Consider the following 12,833-nt stretch of genomic DNA (forward strand, 5'->3'; position numbering starts at 1 on the left):
CCCTTTGTATCCAGAGTAAAATGTGTGACGTGGAGACGTTGCGGTTGTTCGTCAATGAGAGACTGAGCGCCGCAGCGGAGGATATCTTCACTTTCTTCATCAGAACCCTGGAACTATACCACCAACACCCTGGTACGGTACATTACATTATATTATTATTATTTATAATACTTTATATTACATATTTGAATGTTAGAATGTTTAATACATTATATTATTAGTATTTATTTATAAACTGTTAACCCTAAAGCGTATGGAACTATACCAGCAACACCCTGGTAAGGTACATTATATTATATTATGTTATGTTATTTTATATCATGTTAGATCACAGACGCTATCTGCATCTATGTTGTAATATGTCAGTCACATGGATAAGAATAAGTTGTCCCACTATAACCTCTTTATAGATGCTATCTGCATCAATGTATCAATACCCTCCATTGACAGCGTACAGAAGGTGCAAAGTATACCTATTTAAGGCTAAGAATAAAATTTTACTTACATTCCTGTAGTTAACAGTTGCTTCATAAAATACTTTCAAACTTTTTATACAATCTTAATACTCCTGGGTAGGAACTAGCCTTATGTAAATAATGGATAGGGTTGTCATGATTACAACATTTAAGTTGACGATTATTCAATTGTCATACAAATAATTGCGATTAATGATTTAATTGTGTTTTGGGCATTGATAATTTTTGGAACATGAATACAAAATCTATTTCTGTTTGCCTTTTAGGCTTCGTAATCAAAAATTGCACTGGACATATATGACAAATAGCTTAAATATACAAAGAAATTACTGACATATTTAATAATTTTCCACTTAAAAACAAGGTTGAAATAGTTGATCTACAAGCTTACACTGCGTCACTTTGTGATTAGTTTTAAACTTGTAGATCAGCTATTTCTGCTTTTTTATATTTGAAAATGTATGAAAATCTTTCAACATGGAAACGATTAGGACGATTATGCAAAATAATTGCGGTTAGACGATTATGTAATAATTATGACGGGCCTAATGATGGATGGACATAGACAGCACAGCAGTTACAGATACAGATCCAGGGCATTAGAAGTAGCCTATACAGTTGGATAACATCCAGGAAGAGAAACATCACAATAAAAACACCTTCAGTTATTAATAAATGTTAATAAATGTAATTTTCTATTCTTCTAGACTTTTTCCCAGTGTGTGAAGATCAGATTTCTTCTGAAGATCAGCACAGAAGCTCCAGTCTGCTCCATGAGGAACCAGACCCTCCACTCATCAAAGAAGAACAGGTAGGAACCTTTGAATATAAAAGATTCTGAACCTTTTAACGGTTCCCTCTTAAAGGGAGGGTAAGTGATTTTCTTTGGTTAAAATAAGTGTTACATAGCTCTATAAATATTGTGATAGTAATCATTGCGATAGAGTGTTTGTTCAGTAACAGTGTTAAATAGCTCTATATTCTGATAGTAATCATTGCTATAGAGTGTTTGTTCGGTAACAGGAGTCTCCATGTCTCTCCAGCTCTTTATTAAACAGAAAAGGCATTTTCAGGTCTAGAGAACTTACACAAGATTAAGCAAGTGAAATTGGAAATGTTGACACAAAGAAATGAGCAGACAAAATTGTAACTGGAACGCTATAAAAATGAAGCTGATAAATGGGTACTCTCTCCTGAATGGCTGAAATTTTGCAACCCACCTGAAAATGTATTTTCTGTTTATTGAAGAGCTTGAGAGACGGGGAGACTCCTGTTATTGAACAAACGTAGCAATGATTACTTTCAGAAAATAGTGCTTTAACCTTTTAACAAAAAACATCACACTTACCCTACCTTAACGGTCCGGTTCCTTATACAAATATGAACATTTAAAAAATAGCAGATGTACGAGCTCGAAGTGACGTGCTGTGATTGTGATGCTATATTAACACAACACCAAAAGGAAAATGAGGACACACTTGGTTGAAAAGCAAGTGTAGATCCTAGATGTGACATCTAGTACTGTGGTTCCCAAACTTTTTCATGCCAAGGACCCCCAAAATGATATGTATTTGGCCGCAGACCCCCATCTGAAAATACTTTGTTCTAGGGACCCCCAGAAGCAAAGATTTGAGTTACAAATGTCAGCTTTAAAATATATATATATTCAAAGGTTTGCACACATTTTCACGATTTTTCAAAAATAGCAGATCTACAAGCTCATAGCGGGCACTCTGTGCCGCGCTATGAGCTTGTAGATCTGCTATTTTTGAATAGCCCAAAGAAATCTTGCTGGGTACCCCCTGGAACCCCCCAAGGACCCGTTGAGATAAACGCAATTATTTTTGCATAATCGTTTCCACGTTGAAAATCTTTCACACATATTCAAATATTCTTTAAATTTTTCAAATTATAAAGTCATTAAATATGTCAGTCACATGTCTTTGTATATTTAAGTAATTTGTCACATCTGCCCTGTTGTGCAACGTTTGTTTACAAAGCCTAAAAGCTAAACAGAAATGTCATTTTTTAAATTCATATTGTGTTCCAATGTTCAATGCCAAAAGCACAATTAACTCTCTCAGTGCCAATGAAATAAAAAAAATATGTTCATACTGTGCCAGCAATTTTTTATTTTTTCTAAAGTAAAAAAAAAAGTGCTCAGGAGCCGAGATACAGCCTTTTTCAGTAGTAAGTTAAACAAGAAGTGAATGGAGCAGCAAATCTTCGGATCACGATATCTTGGGTTCTGAACATTCTTAAAAAAAAGAAAAAAACTCTGGATTTTTCGTTCTTGGCACTGAGGGCATTCAGAAAAAACTCGGGATAACTCGTTTTGTGGCACTGAGAGAGTTAAATTGCAATTGCAATTGTTTGCGTGACAATGAATGGTCCAGTAAAATGTGATGATGGTGACAACTGCAGGAAGACGAGGAACTACTGCAAGGAACAGAGGAGGCTGATTGGCCGACGATGACCTCACCAGCAGTGAAACATGATGATGATGATGTTGGAAATCATAAATATATACACATAAGGTATGTTGCATTAAGTTTGTTTTATATATATATATATATATATATATATATATATATATATATATATATATATATATATATATATATATATATATATATACAGTTAGTTATTATTTTGTTTTTGTAATGCCTCATTTCTATTTTTATTTCGGTTACCTAAAATGTTTTTCTAGTTATAGTGAACTATAGTAACCCTGATGACTAGTGATAAATAAAAACCTTCTCGATTGTTGAAAGCAGAGAGACAGAACCTGTCACCAGTGCCTCAACTCTGTCTGTCTTGTCTGTCTTGTCTGTCTTGTCTTGTCTTGTCTTGTCTGTCTGTCTGTCTGTCTGTCTGTCTGTCTGTCTGTCTGTCTGTCTGTCTGTGTGGAGAGCAGAGAGACAGAGGCCGTGGCCAGCACCTCATCTCAGTACATGGAAAGTGTTGCTGATGAGGAGGAGGAGGAGGAGGACTGTGGAACATCTCCGCTGTGTTGTCAGTCTGACCCTGAAGTCATTGAGGTCCCCAGGACAACCCAGTCCACTTTTAACCCAAACACTGCCGGTAAGACTGACCTACATAATAATGGCGACTAGGGTTGGGAACCGGACCCAACATTGAGGAATCGGTTCCATCACAATCGGAATCGGTTTCCCCGGAACTGGTTTTTAATCGCACTGTCAGAGTTATGTGGACCGTTCACGTCTGCTGTACAAAATACCAGTGGTTCTTAACCCATCAATCCGGGAACGCGTCTGTGTCGTTTTAAGATTTCTTTGGCTATAAAAAATAGCAGATCTACAAGCTCGGTGCTGTGCTATTTTTGAATATTTGGAAAAATTGTGAAAATGTGTGCAAATCTTTGAATATATTTTTTGAACATTTGTAAAATATTTTGTTCCAGGGACCCCCCAGAAGCAAAGATTTGAGTTACAAATGTTCACTTGAAAATATATATATTCAAAGATTTGCACACACTTTCACGATTTTTCAAAAAATAGCCCAAAGAAATCAAAAAATGACAGCCAGATGCTGTCCTGGTCTAAATGGGTTAAACTTTTTAATTTCAACGACCATCATAACTAACAATAAGAGTGTGTACAAATAAAAACAGACCCGTAAGGGTCCATTTGTTTTCATTTGTACACTCAAGAGTTGCAGACCTACAGAATCTGACTGTTAAGAGGGAGTCGTTAAAATCCTAAAGAATTCCCACCCTAATGACGACCATGCAGACAGACCTCTGGTCATTTGTTCTCATGTTTCTGTTACTTAGGCTTGTTTTTCTTGACCAAACGGTTACAATGTTATTTAGATAGCATTTTATTTGGACAAATTCTAGGTTCATTGTTTACCAGCTGGTATCCTAATAGTGCTGTCAGTTTCCCTCCATAATCCCATTCGAATTTTGATGCTTTTTTAAATATTCGAATATATTCGAATATTTTATATAATATATTATTATGTAAAATAATTTATAGTTGTACAATAATAGCCCTATCCATTGTGTTTACTAGCGAGAACGGGCTCTCTCCATCCACCTTCAAAGGGCAAAAATATAATTTTCCATAAACGAGGAAGCCTTGAAAAACAGAATGCAACTGACTTTGTTTTCAAAGAAGGGGCTGACACATTAGCCTGGTAAAGCCCCTCCCTCCGGAAAATCTCATTTCCATCTGATTGATTTTCCGGAGGGAGGGGCTTTACCAGGCTACTGACACATAGCATGGGCACGATATCCACAGGTCTTCGTTGTAGCCACAGCGACAGTGTAAACAATGTTACATAGATTACATTTCGCTGTTGTCATAATTATGAAAGTTTCCTAACCCGTTCAATCCAGGAACACATCTGTGTCATTTTAGACTTCTTTGGCTATTCAAGAATAGCAGATATACAAGCTACATATATACAAACATGCAAAGGGGGGGGAGCGTGCATGCGCGCGGCCGAGCGTGCACAACACAGACGCATTGCTTGTCCCCGTGTGTAGTACGTGTGCATGCACTAAAACTTTTATGTTCTTCATGCGTGACGCGATAAAGGCATTTGTTTTCATATTGGTAGGTCAGGAAGTGAGTCATCATTAGATTTGTTTACGAGTACATTTATGGAGGAACAAATAAAAAGAACATTGGCAATTTCAACATTCAAATTGTGTTCATATTCGAATTATATTCGACTCCTGAATTTCGTAGTATCCTATAGTTTCACAGACCATGAAAGGGAAGATGAAAAGAGAAGGGTCCCCAGATGGAGTAGAACATTTGAGTTGATCCTCTAATAGAGTACTTTATCTTTTCTAGTATCCTATAGTTTCAAATGTACAGAATGTTATTTAGATAGCATGCTATTAGATGCTAGGTTCATTGTTTACCTGGTATCCTACAGTTTCAATGTATGTTCCATATATTACAATATATAATTTAATAATGCTGCCAGTGATACACCTGGCATGTTAATTAAACTCTGAGTGCCCTATTTTGAAGGAAAAAAAATAGCCAATCTACAGCGACACGTGGTAGCTTTTAGATTGTGCACACCGTATCGTGCACACCGTATCTGCCACACACACACACACACACACACACACACACACACACACACACACACACACACACACACACACACACACACACACACACACACACATACTGATCCCAGTCTAAGTCAGTATTATGAGGGCAGGGCACACATTTTACCAAAGTGACAGAAAAGTAACATAATAAGTTCCTATTAGCAGGGAGTTAGTTATAAGTAAAGTATATTACTTTTGAAAAGAGTAATAGAGTAATATATTACTTCTTTTTTTTAGTAAGGAGCCCAGCACTGGACCCTACAAAATCATACGACAACAGGACACAAAATGCGGAAGGACAAAGATGGTGTTTGAGCAACAAGCCGTCCCAAGGCCCGGAATTCTCACAGCAAGTTCCATTCATGAGGAGTCCCGCCGTGGCAGAAAAACCCTTTAGTTGTACAGTTTGTGACAAAAGATACGGCGGCAAAAGTGACTTGAAGAGGCACATGAGGACCCACACAGGGGAGAAACCCTTCAGTTGTGCAATTTGCGGCAAATGCTTTGGCGGGAAAACCGTCTTGAAGAGACACATAGGGACTCACACGGGGGAAAAACCCTTCAGTTGTCCGGTGTGCGGTAAGAGGTTTAATCGTAACGAAACGATGAAGAGGCACATGATAACTCACACTGGTGAGAGGCCTTTTAGCTGTATGGTTTGTGGCAAATGCTTTGGTCTGAATGCACACCTGAAGACACACATGAGGACTCACACAGGAGAGAAAGCTTTTGTTGTGAAATAACTGGTGAGCCATTTGGGCAAAGAACAAACCTCCCGGAGTGTGACAGTGACATGGTCTAGATCAGTGGTTCCCAAACGTTTTTAGCTCGAGACACAAAAGAGAAATGTATGTGTACCCAGGACCCAAACTAGTGAAAATAGCCGATCTACAAGCTCGGCTTTTTTCACTACTTCTTACAAGTTTTTCTATTTTCTAATTTATGTAATCTATTTAGGCATTTAGCAGACGGTCTTTATCCAGAGCGACTTACAGTAAACACATACATAAAAACAATATATATATAAAGGGAAAAAAAAGAATATTTATTCACAACCCTTGAAAATGGGTCCGCGACCCAAAAATGGGTCCCGACCCACTGTTTGGGAAACACTGGTCTAGATATTGAAGCGAAGGCAATAATATTTATCAGTTGTCTGTTACATCTCTTTATTTATTTATATATATTTATTGGCCTTCTTTTTTAGTAAATGTAAACTTTTACAATTCATCTGTAAATGTTTTTATTTATTTTATTTTATAACAACTTCTATGATCATTGTAATGTTCGGCTTTCCAAGATTTGTATTCTTAAATAGCAGATCTACAGGCTTGTAGATCTTCTATTTTCAAAGAGCCGATGTTTATAGAGTTTAAAGTGGTTGTAAATTATTTTAATGCTTTATTAACTCATTTAGCTGGGGACCCCCTTGGAACTCCCTCAAGGACCCCTGTGGGGGTCTATGGAAACCCTGTTATCAGAGACCAAATCTTTCTTACTCTCTACAAATGTTATGTACTTTTTATTTATCAAATGTATATATATATATTATATATTTTGTAAATGAATGCCCTACTTAATCGCTCAAGTAGCCAATCTACAAGCTCACCATGCGCCACATGGCGACATGTGGGGAGCTTGTAGATCGGCTATTTTTGTATTTATCTCTGTGTTTTATACATATTGAACCAATGGCAAGTATTAACAAGAGGTTGTGACTGAATGATACTTATTTTTTTTCTTTTTTGGACATTGGACAGTTTGGACTTAAAAGTATGGATATAGAAATACTTTAAAAGGAATAAAATATTACTTATTTTTTACTCACCCCATGAAGCCTTGAATTATTGAAGTTAATAGGAGGCCAATCTTTACATATTTAAAACATTCTCTTTGAACCTGGATCATCAGTAGTGATTAAGAGTCGATCTCCATGTATGGGCATAAAAGGGGACATGCCCATACATGGACATATATTGATGACATTAGCGATCTCCATGTATGGGCATAAAAGGGGACATGCCCATACATGGGCATACTGTATACTGATGACATTAGCGATCTCCATGTATGAAACAAAAGGTTTGACAGATACAAGGACTGACAGATACAGAGATCTTCATATAATATCAGTTGGATCTGTGGTGTGATGTAGAGCCGTTAACCCATTCAATCCAGGGACGCATCTGTGTCATTTTAGATTTGAGTTATAATCATTATTTTTACACTTATTCGGCTATTTAAAAAGAACAGATATATAAGCTCATAGCGTGGCACTGAGCTTGTAGATCTGCTATTTTTTTTGAAAAATCTTGAACATTTTTTGAAACAACATTTTTAACTCAAATCGTGGCAAAAACATAATTTTGGGGGTCCTTGAAAAGGAAAGGTTTGAGCACCACTATATTCAAAGATTTGCACACATTTTCAAAAAATTTCAGAAGATATAGCAGAACTGGCACTCGGTGCTCATAGTCCTCGAGACTATGAGCTTATAGATCTGCTATTTTGGAATAGCCAAAGAAATAAAAAAATTACACGGATGCTTACCGGTCTTAATGGATTAAGAATTTTAAATATACATTTATGAGGTATTGTCAAAAGTTGCACATTATTTCAAAAGAGTGGGTGAGGTGGGCATTCCTGTTACGGTTGTTTTCCATTTTTAGAAATTTTCATATTTCTCCTGCCATGGTGCAACAAATGCCAGGTTTAATTCAGCAAAATGGAACATGTGAAAACAAGTAGCTACCATGTGATCTCAGACTTCATGTGGCCAGTCTATGACGTTCTTGAGGAAGGTCCTTGCGACCAAAATATTGATGAATTGTTAATAAACTCAGTGCAGATGTGATCAGTGTACAGACTTTTTATCTTTTATGTGTGTTTTGATATCCTGCACTACAGAAGAGAGACATTATTGTGCATGTCTTTTTCAACGTATCTCATTTGTACACTCTCAGAGTTGCAGACCTGTAAAGGTCCATTTAGAACCATGGTGCTGGTCACTGGTTGCTGTGCCTGGTGAAAGCCTCTTTCTGATTGGCTCGTACGATGTCGTCGGGCGAGGGTGAATCAAAGTGGAATGGTGTGATTGGCTGGAGAGGGGTCTGGCTCTGCTCTTCGTTCTTGACCAGCATCCGGCTCCCTGGTGGGCTGTACAGGAGGAAGGCCTTCATCATCCTCTCCCTGCCTTTCTTCTCCTGGCTGGGGGCACGGAACGACAAGGTCACAGCGAATACAGATGGTGAGGCACGTGGTGGGGTGGTGAGGTCATTGTCACGGTTATGAGGAAACGCACCTGCCGACTGGGCCATGGGTTCTCTCAGATCGATGTTCTGGCCCGGCCTAGTGGGTGTGGAGTTCAAGAGTGGTTTAGGAGGAGGTGCCTTATCTTGGGCCCTGTTCACTGTACCCCCACCTGAGCTCCCCGGTGAAAGGAGTGACCTGAGGGAATATTCTGAATCCTTTGAGATGGCTGAAGTTTTTACTTGGTTCCGAGAAGACAACCGAGACAAAGAGAGTGAATCCGAAAGGCCAGACGGTCTGGTCTCTTGAAGTTTCAGTGCTTGAGAAGGACCTGAAGGGTGGTTGGATTGATCTTGCAGGGCCATCAGCTGAGACAGAAGCGGCCTGTCTAGGCCTAGTAGGGGTCCGGTGCTGGTTGAGCTGGACGCAGTGTGTGTGTGTGCTGGTCTTGCGGTGCCCTGTGATTGAGGGAGAATGTGTGTGTCCTCGTTCTGATGCTGGGAGGCGAGCTGAGACAGTGAGAAGGTGTGCACCGGTGTCATTGGATTCTGTGATACTATAGGAGTCATGCTGCCATGGGGACCGGGCATGGAACCGTAGAGGGTAGCAGGGCTTCGGTTCATTAGATCGGCAAGCGACGGGCATCCATTGGGATGGGTGGTCTTCACAAACACGGCTTCCGCCCTAACTTCCACTGACTGGCTGCTCTGAAGGACAGAGCCGAGACCCCTGAAAACAGGTGTAGGAGGAGGGGCCTGAGTGGAGTCCAATCCTGTCACTCTTGGGTTGCTTAGCGACAGGCTACTAAATGAAACCGCAGGGAGGGAAGGGGGAAGGGCTGGAGGAGCCGAGCCGAGCGACGCCGAGGAAATGTTCAAAGTCCCCAACGTTCCGGGTGAAAGGGAGAGGCCTCCCTCCCTCCCTGGTTTGGGAGGTGACTTATCTTGGGCCCTGTTCAATTGTAAACTGCCAATCGATGCTTTACCACCCAAGTTCCCTGGTGAAAGGAGTGAGCTGAGGGAATATTCTGGCCCATTTGAGATGGCCGACGTTTTGACTCGGTGCTGAGAAGACAACCGAGACAGAGAGAGTGAATCCGAAAGGCCAGGCGGTGTAGTTTCTTGGTGTTTCAGTGCTTGAGCTGGTGCTTGAGTGGCTAGGGGTTGAGAAGGACCTGAAGGGTGGTTGGAATGATGCTGCACGGCCAGCTGAGACAGAAGGGGCCTGTCTAGGCCTAGTAGGGGCCCGGTGCTGTGTGTATGTGTATGTGTCGGTCTTGCAGTAACCTGTGATTGAGGGAGAATGTGTGTATCCTTGTTCTGATGCTGGGAGGCAAGCTGAGACAGTGAGAGCGTTTGCACCGGTGTCACTGGATTCTGTGACACTATAGGAGTCACGCTGCTATGGGGACTGGGCATGGAACTATAGAGAGTGGGGCTTTGCTTTGAGTGTTGCTGGATTAGATCGGCGAGCGACGGGCATCCATCAGTGGTCTTCATGACCCTGTCTCCTGCCCCAACCTCCACCGACCGGCTGCTCCGAAGGACAGGGCCGAGACCCCTGAAAACGGGAGTGAGAGGGGCCATGGAGTCACATACCGTCCCTCTTGTGTTGCCTGGTGGTGACAGGTTACTCAATGGAACTAGGAGGGGAGGCACTGGAGGAGATGCAGAGGAGATATTCAAAGTCCCCAGCGTTCCAGGTGAAAGGTAGAGGGAAAGAGGAGCAGCACCCAATGAGTCCAGGCCTAAACCCTGGCCACCCGCCGCTCCCTGAGTATTCTGGTTGTGTTCAGACATGAGCTGAGCCAGGCTAGGACCACCGTTTGAGCCCGACCCAGTAATTGCTGGGATGTCAGATATTTTGTACATGCTAATGGTTTTTCCTTCAGTTTATGTTACTCCCTATTTGTCAGGCCGTATAGGCCTGTTGCTATGGCATCTACGACGTCATATACAAATGCAGACCTCACCAATTAGCGTCAATAGTTAATCAACGAGTCTTGTTAATGAATGTGGCTCCCACGTGGCGGGCTATGACGTCAGACATCTATGATGTAGGCTATCTACGTCTCCATATTTGGGCAAGGTCTCAGCCTGAGCCAAATGCCTTTCACTTCCATCCATTACAAGTCTTATCTTATAAAAACATAAGAAATATAAAGAAATATAAAACATATACCTCAGAGTCATGCCATAAAATAGGCAGAAATTCAGATATACTATTCGTTTTGTTTAAAATGTTTTACTTTAATAATATTGGTGTTCATTGACCCCAATATTAAACATGACCCCTCGTATGTGTTTACAACACCGATCACCCACTTCTATAGATTGCACTTGTTGCACCAATTATTTAGGGAACCACAAAGACCATTCATTAATGATTGTATTTTATAATCTATTTCTTCACTTATTTTCATTTCTTTTTTCTTTTTTAGATTCTCTTTTTCTTGGGGTTAAATTGTCCCAATGTAAATCTAATCCACACATCTGGTAAGGACTGGCATATTTGAAATAATAACGCAGAGAGAGAGAGGGGAAGAGAAGTGGAGCCTCATGGTCGGGTACAGCAGAAAGTATCAACGGTCCAAAACTCAGACATCGTAGCCAATAAGGCCTCCTTTGCCAATGCACTCTCCAATATAGAACCACATCAACACTTCAGTGGCCACCAGTCCATTCCTTAGTGCATCCTTCACTGTTGTTTGTCCAAGGCGTCCTGTCTGGAAGCCCTTGATGAGGCCTTGTACACTCTCAATAGCTCTGGGGATCTCAGCAAATGACCTCGCCAATTAACGTCAATAGTTAAAATACAATATTTTTTTTTACAATAAATGTTAAACCATGTAAAAATGTCATACTATTGTATGATGCTAAACCATGTAAAAAAGGTAATAACATAGTTTGATGTTAAACCATGTAAAAAGGTCATACCATAGTATAGTATGATTTTAAACAATTAAAAAGTTCATACCATGGCCTGGGCCGTAGCGTGACGGTCCAGGCATCCTAATGCCAGCCTGACAGCGTGTCGCGGGTTCGACTCCCGTTCCCGACGACTTTTCCTGGGTGTCACCCCCCATCTCTCTCCCCATTTCCTGTAAGCCTACTTTCCCTATCCCTCTCTAAATAAAGGCATAAAAAGCCCCCCCCAAAAAAAGGTCATACCAAAGTCTAGTATGGTGTTAAACAATGTAAAAGGGTCATGGCAAAGTCTAGTATGGTGTTAAACAATGTAAAAGGGTCATGGCAAAGTCTAGTATGGTGTTAAACAATGTAAAAGGGTCATGGCAAAGTCTAGTATGGTGTTAAACAATGTAAAAGGGTCATGGCAAAGTCTAGTATGGTGTTAAACAATGTAAAAGGGTCATGGCAAAGTCTAGTATGGTGTTAAACAATGTAAAAAGGTCATACCGATACATGACACGACATGAACCCAACTACTTACAGGGGCCTTTAACCATCTAATGATACATGTTTGGCTGCATTTTTGGCTGCAGTTAAAGCTTATTTATTAATTACAGTAAGTCACAATATATACATAGATGATAAAAATATATTTTCATTTGCAGTTGAATGACTCCTAAGACATTAGTTGACATCAACATGTAAAAATAGATATTAAAAACTAAAAAAATATTATTCACACCAAAAATAGGAAAAATAAATATTGATGTAGAAAACACTTTCATTTGTGCTTACAAGTAATTAATTAAGATTATTATGATGATTATTATTGTAGTAGTAGTAGTACTACAACAACAACAACAACAACAACAACAACAACAACAACAACAACAACAACAACAACAACAACAACAACAACAACAACAGTAGTAGTAGTAGTAGTATATCTGTAATCAATGCTGATAGTCATCAATACATAGAAGCAATGTCAATATAATTTGACAATACATTGTCTGTTGATTCAGTCTAAGCTAATTTATCCTTGAAAAAATACACATTGATATAGAAATACATTGAGATACACTGCATAATGTTGACAAG

General features: G+C 39.8%; 1 protein-coding gene across 1 annotated transcript; it reads left to right on the forward strand.

The window, feature by feature from the left end:
• Window positions 1-7,406, forward strand: LOC308101144 (uncharacterized protein). Its single transcript, XM_080450506.1, has 5 exons — window positions 1-132; window positions 1,184-1,287; window positions 2,901-3,013; window positions 3,394-3,560; window positions 5,812-7,406. The coding sequence occupies exons 1-5, from the start codon at window positions 21-23 to the stop codon at window positions 6,315-6,317; spliced, it is 1,002 nt and encodes a 333-aa protein (XP_080306632.1). The 5' UTR covers window positions 1-20; the 3' UTR covers window positions 6,318-7,406.
• Window positions 7,407-12,833: the final 5,427 nt, after the last annotated feature.

This window comes from Gymnoscopelus braueri (assembly GCF_963280865.1).
Source record: "Gymnoscopelus braueri genome assembly, chromosome: 14".
Lineage (NCBI taxonomy): Eukaryota > Metazoa > Chordata > Actinopteri > Myctophiformes > Myctophidae > Gymnoscopelus > Gymnoscopelus braueri.